Genomic DNA, 21907 nt, shown 5'->3' with positions numbered 1-21907 from the left:
ATACATACGGGGACCGAACAACCATAACAAATTTTCTTAAATTTCTCCAAACATAAGCTTATATGATGGAATGGACAATAGCGTAATACAGTCTGAATATTCTCTCTTACAAAATGGAATGCGGTATATTTTGTTTTAACGATATTACACAGGCAAATATTCGAAAATCACACATTTTATCGGTTATTCCATCCCAAGAGAAACATACATGTGCTAAAAAAACACCATATTTTAATACACTACAATGTACGTTCTTGTATGCTTTCTTTTCTATCAAGTTTCGTATTTATCACTTGCACTGCTTAACGGTGGTGATGAGTGCAAATAAACGGCTCTTTTTTTTCGACTGCAGTGTTGACAGATAACGTATGTGGTAGTGACAGACCCCAGACTGACCGATAAGACCAACTTTTGATGGCTTTTCAACAGTTTAGTTTAGTGCACACATTTCAAGAGCCTGCGCTGTGTCGTGGTGATCATGGTGATACTCAAGCAGTGCTTATAATGCATATCAACGGATGTAGAGCTGACAAATGAGCGTAGTTGAGGAAGCAATGCACTAGCAAGTTGTTCCCTTTCACCCCTAAGAGAGCCTCTATGCTTCGTATAACTACCGGAATGCGTAATCAATTACAACCCAGTTGACTAATTACCAATAATATTATAAAATATTTGAAAACACTGTTGTTATACAAAAAAAGTGTCCACATGTTTGAATAATTTGCCGAAGGTGGTCTGACTTGCCTATGCTTCACGTATGACTGTTGACGTTCAGACACTTACGGACACAGATCAACACTCTACAGACACAACAATGGAACATGTGTTAGATAATAATGGCGTAGCCAGCTTTAACACTTCAATGTAATTGACGTTTGATTGATGGAGCACTGTTGCGTGAAATTGACATGTTATTTATTTACTGACTGGGGAGTGTTTATTTCATCCGCTAAAATTCCATGTTGGAACTGGGTTGGCAGACGTCCTACACCCGATGTTGCTATCGAAAAGCGTTGGTGCATTTTATTCCGAGTATTCGATTTCAGATAGGGGCGGACCGAGCTAATTACTCGTTAAGTGGGTGATAGAGAGATGATCAAGATCGACTCTCACGTCTCGTATTCCAAGATAAAGAGTGCCTCGCAAGTAGACACGCAAAATATTATAAATCTGTGACCGGTTGTTGTGTACACTCAAATCACAGACTAATTAAATCAATATGTACTAGAATTTACGAGTGGATTTTTCAACCACAAAAAGAGTATCATCTTCCGATTCTTTTGTTGTTGTTTTTATCAAAATCTATATCAAAATATATTTGGCTTGGTGAGTACACTGTTTAGCCTATCAACTGTGAGGTATGTCTTTCTCGAGGGGAAAATGAGAGTGCAGTATTTTTGAACTAAAGTATGTATTATATACTTAGGCACAATATTAAATTACAAGAATCATTGTAACATACATACCACTGTGCCGTGTTTAGATCAGTCTGCTGAGTCAACAAATCTGACATAATGTTAACAAACTGTGTATAGGATATCAAACCACTGCAAGATGTCCAGAGGCCAAATCCCATTCTCGCAAACCAGAACTTATTTTTGTTCTGTGACACATCAAAAAATCATCAAGTCTTTTGACAGTGCCGTGAAAGAGGCTGTGGTATGCAACGATTGATCTGTCTTTCCATTAGTCCTGCTTGCAGACGGTGTACGCGTTTCGCTCAAGCAAGACTATCTTTCCAACCACCCTCTTAGAGTCTTACCCCTTCCGTTTGACCATCTCTAGTCTGTCTGTCTGTCTGTCTGTCTGTCTGTCTGTCTGTCTGTCTGTCTGTCTGTCTGTCTAGGGCAACTTCAGAAGCCACACTTCGTACCTTGAAGTAAGTATTGAACTCCCTATAGCACTGACAGGTATACAAGCTTTCCCTAAACGAATACTAGTATCTGTGGTGGTTCACCCAAACCTACATCATCAAATCATTAATTTCAGTTCATCTAAATACAATGCTACATATCTCCCAGTTACTAGTATGTTTCAGTAAATATGAACATTTTGGCTATTTTTGTATTTCCAAGGTCGGTCATGAAAAGTGATGGTCACCAAAGTGACGTATATGACCTTTACCGTGTCATTTTACCGTGGTTGCTACCGCACTAAAAAAAAACCAGGTTATAGTGAGTAACGGACACTTGGTGGCGCTCTCTCTATGCATTACTAGTATTGAGTTGGTCATCATTCGGTTGTGAAATTTCCGTTAAACAAAAAAAAGAGAAAACAATCAGCAATGGGAACACATCATTTTTTGACAGATACCAGCATTATTGAAAAGTTTATTATTAAATATTTTTTTAATGAATCAATAATTATTTCAACTGAGTACGTTGGGTGACACAAGCCCCAACTTTCCATGCAATAACTATTTTGAATTGGTTAAATTATTGCATTGAAATAAGCAGTCTAACATCCAATGTTAGTTGTCTTCTTCATTTTCTTTGTGTTACAAAACAAACTAGGGTTTGTGTTTTTCAATCTTTTTTCATATTGGGTACTCTAATTGTTTTTGTTTTTTGTTAAATACACAATAAGAAAAATAAACAAATAAATAACAAAGTGTATACATGTATGTCAAATAATACTTTGAATATTTTATTCAGTAAATTATGTACACATGTATACTTATTTCACAAAAGTATTTATGAGAAATAGAATACATGTGTGTATAAGTCATAATATGTACACGTTTATTCTTACTTGATAAAATATTTTTTGAGAGAAAAGCATATTTTTTTAAAGTAGATTTTGATGGTCACTACGTGTTGAGGAATAAACTATGAAATCTAACAGGTCAGATTTATTCAGTTATGGTTCTAGAAATGTACATTTATCTGTGAAGTATTATTTTAAGTTAACACCTTGGAAAAAGTGTGAATGTCTGAAATCATTGACCGTTTCTGTAGAGAAATCAGTTCAAAGGTATCTCTCCAAAATGTTCAAGTAAGGAAACCTTGGACTGAAAATTGAAAAAAAAAGAATAAAAAATTTACATCATATTTATCAAATTTCAAATCATTTGCCCTTCTTTCCTTGTCGACTTGAAACACGTTTTCCTCCCCCACTTCCTGTTCTACCGTCTACAACAGATAATTTCTTTTGTAAAGATTCTTCGTTTGTTTTTAATTGTTCTTCAACAGATAGTTTGAGTTTTTCCACCTCCTCTGATAACTGTTGCTGGATTAGTTTCCTCAGTTCTTTCTGAGCTGGGGTCTCTTCTGTTGAAGCAACAAACAAACAAACAAACAAACAAATATATAAACATTCAAAGTAGAGGGCGCTGTCCAGTTTCATTTAGTTTTGAAAGTGGATCAACAATTAGAACAGATTCATTTAATTTTCATCGGTTGAACAAACCAAACCATGGAAAATATTATACTTTGGTGCATTACTCATATGACACAAGGACAAACTTAGGACTGACAGAGACTAACCTACACTCTGTAATAAACTTAGGAATGACAGAGACTAACCTACACACAGTGACAAACAAGATATAAAGTGTATAATGTGCCTGACCTCTGGATAGCACCAGGTGTTAAAAATTATTATCCCTAACACAGACCTAGATCAACACAAGAGCCCTATATATCTGATTCAACTCCCTGGGATCATACAATCCATTACATAATAACGATGTAATAATAATAATAATAATGTTTTTTTATATAGTACTTTCACACTCTGTGCTCAAAGCGCTTTGACACAACAGCCCTTTACTTCCTCAACTCCCCGGGGAGCATACAATACATTGCAGCCCCTATGAGTGCATATAGCATTCACATTGCAACCTCTATCCTACCAGGTCCCCAATTATACAGCTGGGTTGACTGAGGCACAACCATGATTCAAATCTTGCCCAGGGACTGCAGCCACTCAGAAACGAATGGCAGCAAAGGGGCTTGAACCTGCAGCCTGTAGATTCAAAGCCGACCAATCTAACTGTTCACCCATCATGACTCCACATTACAGCCTCTCTATCCACATAGGATAGCTTAAAGCAACCTCTATTCTCGTCCTAGCAAGATGGCAGCCATGTAATCTATGATCAAGTAACAATTTTCATAAAAAGGCAAATTCTTCTACGTTTGGACAAACTGGTTGAGAACAATACATAAGAATAATCTCAGGGCTTCTATCAACAATCGTTGCTGTGTTTAGAATATACACAAAAAAATGCTCCCTTAAATTTCCTCAAATTTACCTTTTTCTGGTTCAGGTTCAACAATTTCCACCTCCTCAGCTTGGGTTGCATCACCTTCTGCTGCTACTTCCTCCTCTGTCTCCTCTTTTAATTCATCCCCAGCTGTAGGTCAAAGGTTGGGTCAAAGGTCAATATCACCTCCCCAGTTACTTTACTGATCTTACCCCTAAGACTGACGGATACCTTTTTTGTAGACTTGCAAAAGTATATATTCAACTCAGACATGAAAAATGCTATAAATGCTCATCTATTTATTCATTTATTAACTTTTTTTATCTTAGGTCAAACAGACATAAATGTTCACATACAGAATTCTCAAACACAAGCTAAATAAATAAATACATACACACATACATACATACATACATACATACATACATACACACACACACATACATACACACACACACACACATACATACACACACACACACACACACACATACATACATACATTAAGATATAACAATAAAGAAATAAATTTAAATATACTAAAACAAAAAGACATGGCCTCAGAAAATAGGGTATGTAGGTCAGCATTTAATTCTATTATATTAATTTTTTTTTCTTTCGTTTTTTGAAAAATATTCCTTCAACCCAAGAACTTTGATGAAATATGTACAGACAATGAATGTGGAAAGAAAACAGAGGTGCATGAAGGTCATGAAGACAAAGAATTTCTTATCTTTTTGTTTTAAACGTTCAAAAAAATGTTTAGAGTCAGAGACTTAAACTAGGGGTGGTCGGGTTATCAGAAATATGCATTTTTTAAACTTGACCTGACAAGAAAGAAAGAAAGATAGTAATGATACGAAAGACAATATAGGTACATAGAAATTATTAAACTTGTTCCAAAACCAGTTAAAACTACATAAATATGTGGAAACCCAATCCTTGCCAGTCAAAAAATAAAATAAAAGTTGTCTTTCTTTCATAAATATTCCATACATAATATCCCTACCTTCTGACTGTGGAGGTGTTTCAGGTACACCTTCATAGGTCATAGCTAGGTCCAATCTTACCAAAGGTGTAAACACATATTTGTACAGTTTATGATGTCTGAAGTAAGTGTTGACAACGTATTCTGTGATCAGCTTGACTTGGTCTGGTGTAAACAGATCTATACTCCATGGAGGTCTCTGTAACGTAAAAATAACACACATTATATTAAACACAAGCCAAGTTGAAAGCATTTGAACAAACAATTATACCTTGGTTATTCTACATCATGACAACTCACATTCTATGATCTGTGATACTTGAAATATGAGTCAAAACGTTCCAATTTCCCATAAAATATGCTTGAGGGGGTATAATGATATTGTTCTCAACATGTTTTCTTCATTCAGCCAGCAAATACCTGTAACCTAAGGGTTTAGTTACTACTCCATCTTACAACTTGTAGTGACAAGGCCCCTTAGGTCACTCATGTTTTCCTTGGCTGAACTGAGAATAATATTGGGGAAAATATCTAAACATTGCTTGTGAAAGTAGGTAAGACATACGGACAGTTTGATAAATGTATTCTGACCAACTTAAGTCCACTCCTCATCCCGCTAGATGTGGAGAAAGATTCAAAGCTACAGCTAGCCTCTAGACTAGATCAATCTATAATCCATTACAACATACAGAAAAACGTTGATGTATCAAAAATACTCTTTCCTTCATCACAAATTACAAAATATATTACCTTAACTGCATGACACAAAACCAATTCTTTGAAATAGCTGAAGCACAGATCAATATTACCAAAGGGAGTTTCTGAAAAACAGACAAGAAATAACAGAGGTGAAAATACCCCAAATAACACTTCTCTTTCTTGAACCAATGAATAAAATACATTTCATGTATGACATAGTTTCATGATACAAGTATAGACATTTATTAGAAAGTCATTACGATACATACCACTATACTTTTTTTTCTTATGTTTTCTAAATATTTTTCACATCAATGATATATATTTGAATCTGTAGAATGTATTACACTGAGACATTTTCATACATAAATTACACAAGCCCCCAACTTTCCATGCAATAACTATTTTGAATTGGATAATTTATTGCATTGAAATAACCAGTCTAACATCCAATGTTAGTTGTCTTCTTCATTTTTTTGGGGTTACAAAACAAACTAGGGTATGTGTTTTTCAATCTTTTTTTTTTCATATTGGGTACTCTAATTGAATAACTGTAATTTTCTTTGTTTCTTTCTTTCATTTTTTTAAAATTTTTGTTCAGAGACCACTATCACACACTTATCAGTTGAATCTGTAGTCGCAACTTTAATTCCACGATCAGTGATATATCACTGCATGCTGACTTACCAACTTGCATTTCATGTGTTTTCTTGACTATGGAGAAGAAGGCTGCTGTCTGTTCCTTGGTGAAATCATGTCCCCTGGCAAACTGAATGGTGTAGAAGTACAAATCTACAAGAATAGCAGACCTTGGGTTCTCAGAGTAGTCCTCCAGACCAAAGAATTCAGTCAATGTGCTGTACAAAAATGACAGATAATTAGTATTATGATGTTGGCATATCATATTTTATCAACTAAGATATACTATCGATACAGAAGTAGTCAAGCCTGCAGAGTTAACAGTAGTCCCAGGGCACATAAGCCTTGTCCCCACATGAAAAGTTGAACTGGTTCAAAATTGAATTCAAGTCGGTCCTCCTGTCCCCATATGTACTAAAATCATGTTCAAAACCACCTCAGGGTGGGGGTGGGGGTTATTCAAAGTAAATCAATAAGAGAAAAGCAAAAGTCAATCAATTCAAATCCATTTTCCCCAAGAGAACAGACACCGATTTTTAACAATAAAATGAGATGATAATACATGTAATATGTCCTTACCTTTTGATATCTTCATTATTCACAATTTTCTCCAGAATGTCCATCTGGTTGACTGTCAAGTCATCCCTGAATTATAATGAATATGACACATAGATATTTGTCATTGAGTAATAGTTTTGTATGCAAATTTTTCAGTCTTTATGTTGTCACAACAATAGACATAGGAGAGACATCTCTTGCCAACATCACATCACCACAACAACAATAGAAGCAAAGTGATACTGCAAATTTCTAACAAATGCTGAAAGTGCAATTGAATTATTTCTCATATATTTTTTTCCTATATGCATAATTTAGCATGAGTTTTTTTACCTTTAACCTTGATTAGGTACAAGTGAATCATTATGCAAATTATCATTATTAATATGTAAATTATTATGCAAATTAACTACCATCCTTGCAATCTATATTCTGGGGAGAAGACTGAGACAATTATATAGCCATTGCATGTTTTCTATAGTGTTCTGAGCTGTACAAGAAAATTTGACAACTGTCTTGGAACACAGTCACTTGAAAGATCCCAGTCTATAGTATGACCACAATTGAAGTATAGCTGACATAAAGTTTTGATCTGCATTTTCTGACTCTGTCTGTACTGAGGAAACAGAGCTGAGATAAGAATTGGTTTGCTGATGTTGCAAACATTACCAAAATGAATGGACACTTACCAAATGCATACTCTTGCTTTGCGATTTCTAGGCTGAAATTATAAAATTGTGATATGGAAATTTTGTAAGCATATTTTGTAAATGAAATACAGTAACAAGTAACAAGATAATAAAATTCACTCTGTCATCAACTTGCCTAGATTACACTCTTCACTAGGTTGATTTAGACTATTTCCTCTCAACACTTGTGTTAATATGCATTTGTCCTACATTTCTGTTTTGAAACCTAATGTTAGATTACAATTTCACGTAAAAATAACTCAACTGACTTCCATATTTTTTCAAATCCATTATGAAATCCACCCCTTTGTGATTGGCTGATCATGTCTACTGTCTTTCTTGATTCTGATCATATGGTGATGCCACTGGCATCATCTGACACAGAGTGTGGGTACATTTTAAATCCAGTAAAAATTGTTTGTTTTTTTGGCTGAGGCTTGTAAGGACATAGCTGATACCATGGAGGTATAAGGGGCTCCCGTTATACCTCCATGCTGAAACCATTTTTGTGAAGGGTCTATGCTGAAACCAACCAATCACAGGGTCTTGGTTTATAGTCTTGTTATTATGATCTCAGACATTCTCTACACCAAGGAAGTACACTAAGACTTCCATGTCTGCATTAACAAGACTTGAAACAAACTAGTGAACAACACAACGTTTGGGGTTTAGCAACGGTTTGGTTGGCGAATCTAGGTATAACAAGTTATATCACAGACAAGGGTATATTATGGAAGTATTACCCAGTGAGTGACCTGTGTGATACTTCCATGGTTATATCATGGATGTATTACTAGTGTCAATGATAATACTATGACACAGAGCATCAAATTAGGGGTCCAAAGGATGTAATCAACTGTCTACCAAATCGAAATAGGGCCCTTTTTATTTTACGAGAAATCCTGGGATTATACGTTGACGAATACATTGGATACCCGGGATCCTAGATATGACCATGATGACGACGAGTGTTCGTTCAAAGATAAACAATGATGGTGTTTACGCACACAGTGTCGGCCAAGTAAAGAAAGAACGGGAGTCAGTCATTGTAATCTTACCTGTGGAATTTTAGGTGCTTCTCCTGGCATTTCGATTATTTAACCTTCAATAGTAGTAAGAAAATGTTCGCCTCACACAGCACTTTTTACGTCTAGTCTACATACAACCATACAACCGAACCAGCAGTTTCGTTCAGGCTTCCAATATGGCGCCGTTTCCTGGAGACAAGGATTTGCATATAGCTAATTTGCATATTGACCCCTGCCGTAAGGTCACCGGGGGATACTCGCCTATCTAATTTCCTCTTGTGTACTGTGTACAGACACATTCCATGAAGTTTAAAGGCAGAAATTGTTATAATAGGTTACAAATGATACTTTTTAATGATCCTAAGTCAAATTTAAGTAATAATTTTTTTCATTATTTGTCTTCACCCAGGTCAATTTTTGGTGAGATCGGAGAAAACAAACAGTACACTATCGAAAAACATCATTGGTTAAAATATGGCCCTCCCCCAAGAACCGCGATTTGTAAATAGTGGTCCCGGCCCTCCCACCTTGTAGGTACTGGAGGCTTCCTTACCCCGTCATATACTAGTATCTATCTATCTTATATATATACACATATCATATATGTGTAGATATAAATACAATAATATATATATATATATATATATATATATATATATATATATATATATATATATATATAAGACTTATATTATATATAAGCCTTATATATAATATAATATAATATAATATAATATAATATAATATAATATAATATAATATAATATAACCCTTAAAGTATTAGATCGATATGCCAAGCTGAGCTTGGTAAAAACATAATTTAACGATTTCAAAGTACTGAGTAACCTTTGCCTTATATAGGTTCATTTGTTTGTTGGGAATCCCCTGACATATACACCAGCTATACAATTCTACGTCTAAAATGGCTGCCGGATCGCTATACGGAAAACACGACGACAAGATTCGTGCGCTTGTCAAAGAGAAGGACCAATTGGTCGAACTAGGTCTTGATGGAACAATGGTAAATTGCATGAAACTGTTAGAAGCCGGTAAGTCGTAACACAGCTATGTATTGGGTTTAGTCGGATTGCATGGATTGGACTGGACTAGACTGCAAGCTATGGAAGACCAAATCTATACATATCGCTTCGCGCGAAGGAGGGCTTAGTCGCCGGTGGTAACGCCGAAATGTTTCGATGGTAACACGGTTTAAATCTCCAACAATCTCAAAATCTTACCAGAGAGTTGTGTCTGCTACGTTTGAACTAATTTTGGTTGATTTGGCTACCCGGAAGTAAAATTACAAAAATTACCATGATTGAACAACCTCACGTACACTTTAGCATACTATCAATTGTATAGAACACATTCTTTAGACTCTGCTTTTCAGTCGTTTCTTACACTGTACTTATAGTAGATCTTTCTGTCTCGCTACATTTGATTCCTCTACAGAAATACGTCGACTAAAAGAACCAGACAGCCAGGTTATTGGGGGACAGTATAAAGCTGATATGAGAATGGTGAAAATATACATACCAATAAAGGAATATCCAGATGTAAGTTGACCCTTTCTTACCTAAACCTATATTTATTTTCTAAATGAAAGTAAAAAAACAACACATAAACAACACGCTGGTGTTTTAAAGTGAAAGTACAACACTCAAGTAGAAACAATATTAGCCAGTTTACGGCACTAGTGGACGCCATTATCATGATTAGATCTCGTCTTCTACACCAGAGACAGATGTATCATGGCGTACATTACATAGCGCCGTATGAAGCAGGCTACTGTAGCTAAGCTTGAAAACAATATGAAATCGTTGAGCTCGTATAACTTCGTGAAAAGCTTTCTTACACTGTTCTGAAAGTGATTTACAATAAATGTTACCCGTGGCATGTACCTATAACGGCACAATTGTCATTATACTTCCTGCACTCCCTGCTATTAAAGCATACAATCCCTGCTATAACCACATGTGGTTACTTTTCACTTAGCAACATGTATGATACAGGATACTATCCTACCAGGTACCAATTCTACAGCTGGGTTGACTTGGTCACTACAATCATAGATTCAAATCTTGCTGCATGACTTCGGCTTTTCAGAAACAAAATGGCAGTCACGTGGCGAGACTCAAACCAGCAAGTAGCAGATTCCAACCCAGCCATTCTAACCATTCGACCATCATTATGCTATATAATCACAGACATTTTTTTAGAAAAATATCTTGTAATCTAGCCTGTGTTCCTTTGACACTCAAAATCCAAAGCGTGGGTGAAAAAAAATAAAAGGATGGAATGCTAAATGACATATGTGTATGTTTTATGTATGTTAATATTGACTTTTAAGTATTTTATTTATGCGAGAATGAATTTTGATCATCGTCATACACACCGCCCTCTACGGCGAGTCTTATCAGCCAACGCCGAAATGCTTTTCGTTGCGTCAGCCGGGAAAAAATGCTCTAGCTTGCGAGAACGATGTTCATGGACTCTGGGTTCATAATTTCTACTCAGAGTCATAACATTTTTTTGGAGTGACTCTCATTCTTATTTTTACTTTGAATAGAAATTTTCATTATGAAGTATTTTCTTTTGTTTTGTCTATCTCTTTCCATGTTCATAGCGTAATATGATTGGTCGATTGATTGGAAAGAAAGGTCAAACAATTCAGAAAATTCAGACAGAAACCTGCTGTCGTATTGTTGTCATGGATAAAGGGAAAGATTGTCGTCGATCTCGAGCTCGTTACAGACTTCCTTCGCTACATATTGGACGGCAAAAATCTGTAAGTACTGCTTTACATCTGTACAAATCTACCGTGTATAAGACTTAGCCTGATCAGGAATCAGTACTAACTGAATGATAAAATATAATTTCAGAAAAAAATTGGCGTGTTGTGTCACTTGAAAAGGTTTGTCTCATAGTCTTCAAATAATTTGAATTTGTTTAGTCATTTCAAATTTTATGAAGGAAAATGTGGTAAACATTTTTATTTTTCCCAGTTTAGTAGGCCCCCAACTAACGTGATCTCGCCACTGTTTCGCAATCATTCACTCGGGTAACTATTTCACACACAAAAGAACACATTTGTGTTTCAAAATGTTTATACAAATAAAGATTGAAACGAGTCCGTAGACTTGAGCAAGTCTAGTATACATGCTGTGCACAGTAGTATAGTAAGTGCGATACGATGTACCATGCTATGCCTACTAGAACCAGCTAGCACTTATACTAGCAGTTAGTCGATGCATGAGGGCGCCTATCATGGCATACCTTACAGTCTGAAGAGCCCCAGAATGTAATATAGCACCCATGCTAAAATTGAAATAAAACCTATCACGATTCTATTTGAGGAGCTCAGGGAAGTATCATTCCTTTAAAAAAAAGAAGTTATTTTTCTTGTCTCATGGTGACACTTATTCGTGATACCTATTAACTGCAGTCTGTTCCAAATGTCTGTCGTCAAATATTTGAGAAATCATAATTTTCATATTTACGTAACTGCTACCGTTTCAACAATTTCTGCATATCTGGTCATAACAACTACTATATCATCTCTTTATACTTGCAGAGATTAGCTCAGTTCTTAGCGGGTATGAAAACAGATAGAGAGGATTTCGAGAAAGACAGCGAGGACTCATCTTCTGATAATGGTGACGATGATGATGATGATGACAAGGATGAAACATATGTTACAATTCAGCCAGATTTCATCTCGAATGATGTTGAAAGAATCAATGAATGTCTTGTGAAAGCTGCTGCAGCTGTCAAAAGAGCAATGCTGCCAGAGGTAATACTAATACTAATACTAATAATACTACTACTACTAATAATAATAATATCTTGGAATGCATGCGAATGGGGTTTTGAATTTGTAATGGGGGAAAATAAAAACCCCATTCGCATGGATCCCAGACTATAATAATATCAATAACATAAAGTATACATAAATCGCATTCCACAATGGATGAAATTATATATGTTGTACAATCATTTACACCTAGCACAGACCTATACAGGCACAATGGCGATCCATTCCAGCATCTGTACCAAGTGCAAGGGATTAAAGCATTCCCATGGCAACTTCTGTCCTACCAGGTGCCCAATTAAAGAGCTGGGTTGACTGGAGCACAATGGCTGGGAGAAATTGTTTGATTTTTTTTAAGTTGAAAGGTGGCACAACAAAATTTGAAGAGCAATGGGGGTGGGGGGGGGTCTGAGAATTGTTTTAGTTGTGTAATGACGGAGACATAGGCAGATAATGTCACTGAAGAGTAAAATTGACTTTTTGAATAATATTAACCTCAGCAGCAGTCATTTGCCTTCAATATTTGTAAAATAAATTGTGATTTTGCTTCTACCCTATACACTTCATCTACCAACCATATATTTAATCATTAAAAAGTCGATAGCCAAGGCAATGTGTATGTCTGCATTAATATATTGCATTAGGGTTAAAATGTGGGTAAGAGCCATTTAAATACTGTACTGAAAGTAAAATTGGGGTATTGAAGACCATGTCAAGTACTCCATGGCTTTCATTATGTTTCTTGTTTTGATATTCCAGGCCATGTCCTTATTTTCAAAAAAAGAGCTCACCCCCCCTGCTGCAATTGAAAATGGGGGGGGGGGCATGACAAATCTTGGCATATGAAAGTAGGAGGATCACAATTCTGATGGTCTGAACAAGGGCGTGCATGGAACGTTTTGTTCAAGATTTGTACATAATTGCTACATAGTTCCAAAGTAACCTACATTATCATAATCTTGCAGGTCCCTCCAGATGCACCATGCTGGACAAGTAATAGGAATGAAAGTCAAACATCCACTGATCTTGATGTAAATGCTGATGATATGACAGGAGACACAACTAATCATCCTCAGAAAACAGGGTCAAAGAAAGCACTCACAGCCTTTCATTTCAACCAGGATCCGAAAATACTCCTTACAAGCTTATGCAAATTATGGAGGAATGAAGAAATGTGTGATGTGGTCCTTGATATTGGTGGTGAACAAATACCAGCTCATCGCATCATCTTGGCCTCACTTAGTCCTTATTTCAAAACTCTGTTCTCTTCAGCTCTAGGGGTATCTGGGGGAAATAAACAGGACACGGTGACAATTTATGAACTTGAACCTGAAGCTGCAAAGGCTATGGTGGAATTTGCTTACACAAGAAAATTGGCAGTTAGTTCAAGTAATGTCCAAGGCCTCTTGTCCGCTGCAAGTTTTCTACAGCTTAGCAAAGTAAAAGAAGCCTGTGCTGCATCACTCTCCAATGAACTATGCCCCTATAACTGTGTTGGAATATCTGTCTTTGCCCATCTTCATGGTTTAGATAGACTTCAGAAGACTGCTGACAGGATGATTTCTGAGAAATTTCCAGAGGTTTTGGAGGCAGGAGAATTAGTAGATGTTCCTTTTGAATCTCATTTGCTACCAGTGCTGCAAGAGACATCTTTAGCTCGGGCCTTTCCAACCGAGATTTGTGAGGCTGCGCTCGCTTGGCTTGAACATGACTGGGTACCAAGAGAAGAATATCTTGAACAAATTATTGAGATTATTCCTCTACACAGAGTACCCCCTCATCACTTGAAGGAGGTGTTACTTCCCAAATTCAACATGATCACAGAAAGACCTATTTTCCAAGAAGCATTAGAAAAGACCAAAGACAAGAATAATCAAACGAAGACCTGCACAGGTGCTGGTAAACCATCTACGTTAGATAACCCGATGAAAACAAGAAGCACTGATAAGCCTTATGGCGTCATTGACATGGACAGAGAAATCTGTAAGTCTCTGGAAGATACATACAACCCTTACTATGATGATCTTTATGATGGTGGTGATATTTACACATTTGGGTTTACACATCTGTACGAAAGAGGAAAGCCTAAAGCTGAAGACAAAACTAGTTCAAAATCAATGTTCAATATCATGGTCCCAGTCATTGAAAAGTTCAACAACATGAAAAACACAGACCTGCGTTCATACACATTAACTGATAATGGTGAGGAGTATCTTCGAGGGAAGTCCAGCACACTGACAAGCAAAGAATTTTTGAGTACCTTTGTGAAAACATCTTCAACCTTGGTATCCATCGGTGGAATCAAAACATGTTCCACTCAATTATACTCCCCTAGCATTGATTCAGCAGTGTATAAAGCAGAAAGAAGTGTCTACAAATCTTCACAATATGAGGGCGGAAGATCAATTCTTTTTATGTCTAGGCTAGTCCTCCATAGAAGTAGTAAGCCTGGCAAGGCTTTCCAAACCATAGATATTAAGAGGAATAGGATGAATTCCCTTCCAGAAATGTCTTTTTCCCGCACTGACTTGGGTGCTTCACTCTACAATGGCCACATCTATGCAGTGGGTGGCAGTATCATGACATCCCCCGATTCAACTGAGAGCACTGACGTTGATTCAAGCAGTGTAGAATGTTTTGATATTGAGGGAGGTGGCTCATCTTGGAAAACGGTCAGTTCAATGGCCTATCCTCGCGACACCACACGTTCTGCTGTCATTGACAACCGACTCTTTGCCGTTGGAGGGGGTGTTGGTATCATAAGTGAACATAATACACAATCGCCAGCTGAACTTGAACTCTCGCACAGATCAGCATTTGAGATCTACTTTAATCGCAGAAGGCAAAGAGAGACAAAAACATACGAGGTTTCATACCATTCCATGAAAACTGTTGAAGCATATGACCATCGAACAGGGCAGTGGTCAGAGATGGCACCATTGCAGACTGCACGTCGTGGCCATGGTTTGGTTGCCTATGATGAACGATTATACTGTGCGGGTGGATATGATGACAACAGGTGCTTGGATAGTGTGGAGTGTTATGAACCACGAATGAATCGCTGGTATATAGTGGCATCTCTGAACACACCACGTCATGGTGTTGCTCTTGGGGTTGTCAATGGTACACTATATGCCGTTGGTGGTAACAAGGATTATGATAGAGTGGTTGCAGGGAGCTTCGACCATGACATCATGTGTCCCTTGTTTGAGATTTACAACCCATGGGAAAATTCATGGGAAAGCATCAAGAAGGCATCTCCTTCGTACTACTCGCCGGACTACAGTTGTTATTGTACATCAGTAGTTTCATTGTACAACCTCTCTGACTAAGACAATGGTGTACGTACATGTATGTACATATTGGTCGAGTACATTGACAACAATATGACCATGCCAGCTTCAGAACTGAACACTTTTAGACAACTGTGTCTGGAGGTTATACCACAGGGCGCTCATGCTTTAAAGTTAGATATGTTTACGAAACAAACAAACAGACAAACAAACAAACAAACAAACAAACAAACAAACAAAATAAATAAATAAATAAATAAATAAATAAATAAATAAATAAATAAATAAATAGATAGATAGATAAATAAATAAATAGATTCTGACAAACATCAACAACGAAGTAAATACAGATCAGTATCAACAATGTTTCTATGCAACAAGGATTACTCAATGTTTTCCTATATGCGAAATGGTGGGGTACGTACAATTGTGACCATTTTAAATCAGTGAATATTCCTAAAAAGTCCATGGCTACTAGAAAACGCTTGATATTTGACATTGTCGAGTTGAATTACACCAATGTGCCTTTATGTTCTTTAGTCTATAATATTCTCGCATGTCAGAGCACATATTTCTGCCGAATGAACGAAATATGAAATGTGAATACCTCTTGGCGGGTACGTTGCGGACGGTGCCGTAAAGAGGTGTGTAGTTTACGGCGTTAAGTCTGTACGTTTAGCTGTAGACATTTGACACCACCTTGCTGAAACACACCAATGTGCCTTTACGTTCCTGGTATGTGTAGCTATTGTTTCATACTTTAACTACATTGCTATTGTATCAATACAATTAAGAAGTTGTTGCATATAATTTAAGATACAAGTATGGAAATCCAACTATTTTTTTCATAGCTAACATGTATATTTTGATTACCTTACTATACTGATGATGTCGACCACAACGTACATTTGTTTATTGCTGCCTATCAATTCGTCAACTCCAAATGAAGCGTGTACAAGTATACAGGCCATTTACTATACTAGTATATAGATACCGCCTTTTGGTGAAATTTATAGATAGCTAGAGTGTTATTTTTTAACATAGTTTTACACTTTCATGGACAGACTTAATTGATTGATAATAGTCTAGTACCACTGCAAATCACCCTCGCAAGCCAGAACATATCAAATATGAATTTAGACAATGTTTATATGTTTGTTAGAAAGAACATTTACTAATATGTGTATACGACATTGCAAATGATTTTCTAAATGCATAATAAAAGAAAATATGTAAAGTGCATTAACATATTAGGTTACCATGGACAAATCTTGGATATCTCACCCTAACGCACGCCATATATGATCCATGTACATGTGCGTGTGCGTACCATTTTTTCAACAGAGTACTAATACAATTATGAATTATAAGACAAAATTTAACCTTTCCACAGTTACATGCAAAGGGACACTACAGTTAGACACTCAACCTTTGCTTAGGACTGAACTTGAGTAAATATAATAACATATAATAAATATAGAGTGGCGGCTGTCATTTCACTTTAAAAGTGTAGATGGTGTCTTTCAACTAACTGACTGACTGTAGAAAAGGGTGTCATTCCACTGTTGACGTACTGCAGTGCAAATGTTGTCATTCGTTTTAGGGTCCCCCATGGCAAATGCAAGTATGAGTTTCACGTGAGTTTACGAGAACGCGACATAGGCTGTTGTCATCAGTCCGAAGTCCCGACTGAGCGAAGATTAGCGAAGAGACAATCGTTGGGGGTTATACACTGTGGAATTGTGGTCTGAATAATTTATCAGTTCAGTGTCTAAACGTTATATTTTGTCTGAGCTACGGGATAATCTTTAAAATGTCAATTGCAGAACATAGCAGATAAAATAACTCGTGTTCCTGAGGAGTAACTGACCAAGGCAATATAGGAGTACCGTTATCATGACAACGCAAGGTAAATTACAGTTTATGAGAGATAGAGAGATAGAGAGAGATGAGTGTCGTTATCATGACAACACAAGGTAAATTAGTTTATGAGAGAGAGAGAGAGACAGAGAGAGACAGACTGACAGACAGACAGACAGACAGACAGACATGGTGGTGGATTCAGAGAAGCGAGTTAGGGAGACGGTTCTTCTAAACCACTAGATTTAAATTTTGATTTTTCGCTTCATTGAGACGATATATAAGTGACTGTACGTATATGTTTTGATTTTGACCCGACTTGAATATCCACCCCAAACTGCATCAGATGTTCACGTGACATTACCCCGTTTTCTTACGCAAAGATTTGACAGAATTGTTTCGTCGGTGTGTGGAAGCGAAAGAGAATGCTTACTGTATTTACAGTGGTTTTCAAGTCGGCTGTGCTGTTCTTACGGACGATGGACAAATATTTACAGGTAAGTGACCTCTTCAATGAGCCCAGGTCATATATACAGGACACGGTGTCACAGTACAGTGGTCGATTTAGTTATTAAACCATCTGCAATGTCAACAGTTAGTGTTGGGTGTCATGGCAACATTAAAATGAAATGTTGTTTGGGGTACTGAAATCACTCTCAGGTAGGAGGGTGTTGGTAATGATATCAAATATAATCTCGACCTTTGATTTGGTGGTTAATATAGCCACCTATTCGCAATTTTACATGTTGTTTTTGTTAAATCTACTCGATGACCCACTTCAGTGGGGTTCTCCTTATCACCACAAATAGAGATGATTTACATTCAATTCATAGCCGACCTGGATTTAACCTGCTGCCCAGGGTAAATAAATGGTACGATGCATTGTGCGCGTTCGAAGTCTATCGTTTGTTTTGATGGCGTAGAAGTTCTCTAAACTTTAAGGTCAATTCATAGTTTGTTTGTTATATAGAGTTCACTCATTCTATGAAGCAAAAGATGTTTCCACTTACAAAACGAAATACGGTGTTTCTATTAGAGTGCCGTAAAGAGTTCTATTGTTGCACAAATATGAGTTCACTGCGATGCGTTTTGCGTCTTTATTGGTGATATTTACACCCCAAATTTCAAGTCAACGATTCATCAGAAATTTGCATTTATTTTCGCGAAAAGATTTAGTGAAAGTCAAAGAAGAATGTACGAAAGAAGATAATTACATAGGCTGGTGAAAAGTTCCTAAACACATCCTCGCAGATGAGTTTGTAAGTATATTATAATATATTGACAATTTTGATACGCCAAAATATGCATTTTATTTCATTCAGGCTGCAACGTAGAAAATTCGAGCTATGGTCTGACTATATGTGCAGAACGAGTAGCACTCACCAAAGCTATCAGCGAAGGGTACAAGAAATTTCGTGCATTAGCAGTGATCGGGTAGGTTTATAGTGGCATCAGCTAATTGGGAGTGTTGTTCGTGTTAGCAGTTGAATTATAGTATAATGTTAGTATGTACGTTTGGTGTCAAAATTGTGGGTGTGGTGGGGTGGGGGCGGGGTATCTACAGGTGTCAAGGAATACCTCTCCAGAGTGATGACTGATGTAAAGAGGCATATACTGATATAGTGTGTGTGTGTGTGTGTGTGTGTGTGTGTGTGTGTGTGTGTGTTTATATTATCAGGGCCATAGACTTAACTAGTTGTGATTGAACTATTTATATGGCCCTCACCAGGTACAAATGTTTTTTTCGTTTTTTTCTTTTCGTTTTTTTCTCAGTAATGTATCATTTTCCCTTTGTGTCTGGTGAAAATAAATAATATGAAATATGAAATATGAAAATTCGCGTCTGACAAATTTTATATAATTTTCATAATCAAAGGGAAAAGAAGCCAGAAGACGGGAAGGAGATTCAATATGAAATGAATGGTGATAGCAAAGTAGCCGCTCCCTGTGGGGCTTGTAGGCAATTCATCTATGAGGTAAGGATGACCAGTGATCACATGTACGTCAGTCCATTCGTTTATTCAAGCCTCCACCAGACAAACAAACAAACACACACAGACAGACAGACAGACAGACAGACAGACAGACAGACAGACAGACAGACAGACAGATAGATAGACAGACTGACAGGGTCATAGCTCACTGATTAATAGATATATTTAATATGATGGGCTACTGTAAGATGATGCGAAACGTTTCCCTACTATTTCCAACGGAAAGTGATACATATTAGACTGAATATTTGGGAAGGGCCAGCCACTTAAATGCAATTGGGATATGTCTTATATTTGACTACCTTGTATGTATGTAATTCTTCATTCCATAATTAATATGTCAAAGAAATGCAAGGTGAGTTCAAAGTTCATACCTCATCCTCGCGTTCTTTGAACGTTTCATAGTGATATCATAGATGTGGCAATGTCCTTTCTTTCAGTTTTGGCAGGGAGAGGACTCGTCAAGTCAAAATATCTACCTACTCAAACCAGGTCAAAAACTCGAAGACGGTGACGTAGCAGTAAAATATTCCATTGAGGAATTACTGCCAGATGCTTTTGGACCAAAATGCTTAAAAATGTAATATTTAGGACTGAAGTTGGTGTAAGCTTAGTGCAGTGACTTTATCAAGTTTAAGTTACTCCGACCTGTAGAATTCACACCTTCCATCGGGATACTGGAATCATTGTTTTAGTTGTTTCTTTTCCATTTGATGAATATTGGCAAACCAATCATAGTTACTGTATGGTGCTTTTAGACAATGGAGAATTTAGACAACTGGAGAAAGTGACGTCACATTTTGTAGGAGAATTTGGAGTGTTGTAGGCTAATTATTGGAATCTCAAAGTGGCGTTACCTTTTGACATAAATTTTGATTATCATCAGGTGGTTGTTGTGTTCGATATGCTTAGTCTGCAAGATACGACGTGTAGTGCCATGCCCTATCAACCAGACTGATTGAGGGCTGAACGACACGACGTATATGTTCCAGTTCAATCCTACCATGTCACATGACTACAACAAGCACACATATCAACCTGTCAATGGACTTGACTTGACTTGACACTATTCTATTGATTGGTACTTGATTGCTAGCTACTTCATACTTATAACTTTCTAAAAGCAATAACTTGCTCCTAATCTTACAATTCCAAAGATATAGTTGGAATATTATATTACAAAGAGGGGAATTGTAAGGTGTGGGCTAACGTAAAACGGTACGCATGCGGTCATCACCAAATATACTGTAAAGGTGACCCATGAGTAACGGTATTAATAAATTTAGTAGTGTTGTTTGGTAACTTGTACTTTCCAAATTCAATACAGATTTCTATACTGCTGACTGCGTCTGTCTTTACTTCATGTAGAGGGCGTCTTGGGATTATAACACCATGAATCTCTGGGCTACGGGGAGTACTGTTGAGTAATACTTTCTAGCGGGAACAACAGTGCTTTCAGAACAGAAAGTTACACTGCAGCTGAGGACCCCCGGTGAGGACCATCCAAACAAAGTCTCAGATTAGCTATCTTAGTCTACAGGAACAAAGTATAGAATACAATTTATTGTGAAATTTCAGAGCACCATCTTACAGTACAATTGAAACATCGATAAGTTTAGTAGGAGACCGGCAAAGTACCTCCGCATTCTGACCAAATGAAGATTGACAAGCCTTAGTTCAGTAAATTACATGCATAACTTGTCAGAAGAAGTTCTGCTTATGACGTCATTGAGAGTGACGAGAACTGCCATGGCCTTGTGCAGTAGCCCGTGAGACCCTTCAAAAATCTGAAGACAGAATCAATAAAAGGTTGATTATCACATTATGACTCTAGACTGTCAGGTACATCGTTACGGGGCGCCCTCACACATCGGTCAACCCCTTTCGTACAGCAGGCCAGTGAGGGCGGAGCGACACGACGTATAGATCTTACACAGTCTAAACTGAATCTAGAAGCATATTGTAATAAATCTCAGTATACGAATACAAACAGATATTAATGAGAGTGGTATATTATGTGTCAATGATTTCATCATTAAATAAGGAGAAAACACATTTCCGAGAAACAAGAGAGAGAGAGAGAGAGAGAGAGAGAGAGAGAGAGAGAGAGAGAGAGAGAGAGAGAGAGATGAGAGAGAGAG

At 37.0% G+C, this 21907-nt stretch overlaps 3 protein-coding genes across 3 annotated transcripts; 2 read left to right on the top strand and 1 right to left on the bottom strand.

Moving 5' to 3' along the window:
• Positions 1-2742: 2742 nt before the first annotated feature.
• Positions 2743-8987, bottom strand: LOC144449394 (cilia- and flagella-associated protein 119-like). The gene is made up of 8 exons (XM_078139920.1): positions 8839-8987; positions 7781-7812; positions 7113-7178; positions 6582-6751; positions 5946-6016; positions 5217-5394; positions 4256-4357; positions 2743-3269 (listed from the first exon to the last, which is right to left on the bottom strand). Exons 1-8 carry the CDS (start codon positions 8866-8868, stop codon positions 3067-3069), a joined length of 852 nt encoding a protein of 283 aa, XP_077996046.1. The 5' UTR covers positions 8869-8987; the 3' UTR covers positions 2743-3066.
• Positions 8988-13776: 4789 nt separating this feature from the next.
• LOC144449654 (uncharacterized) lies at positions 13777-16132 on the top strand (the record flags this gene model as incomplete). Its single annotated transcript, XM_078140227.1, has 1 exon — positions 13777-16132. A coding segment is annotated over one exon (2175 nt), but the record flags the coding sequence as incomplete, so codon positions are not given.
• A 1743-nt stretch (positions 16133-17875) lies between these two features.
• On the top strand, positions 17876-20350 carry LOC144449653 (cytidine deaminase-like). The gene is made up of 5 exons (XM_078140226.1): positions 17876-17888; positions 18156-18269; positions 19095-19206; positions 19649-19748; positions 20207-20350. Exons 1-5 carry the CDS (start codon positions 17876-17878, stop codon positions 20348-20350), a joined length of 483 nt encoding a protein of 160 aa, XP_077996352.1.
• The last annotated feature ends 1557 nt before the right edge of the window (positions 20351-21907 follow it).

The sequence above is a fragment of the Glandiceps talaboti genome, chromosome 18 (assembly GCF_964340395.1).
Source record: "Glandiceps talaboti chromosome 18, keGlaTala1.1, whole genome shotgun sequence".
NCBI lineage: Eukaryota > Metazoa > Hemichordata > Enteropneusta > Spengelidae > Glandiceps > Glandiceps talaboti.
The sequence above is the reverse complement of the archived record's forward strand: the minus strand, read 5'-3'. Positions and strand labels throughout refer to the sequence as shown.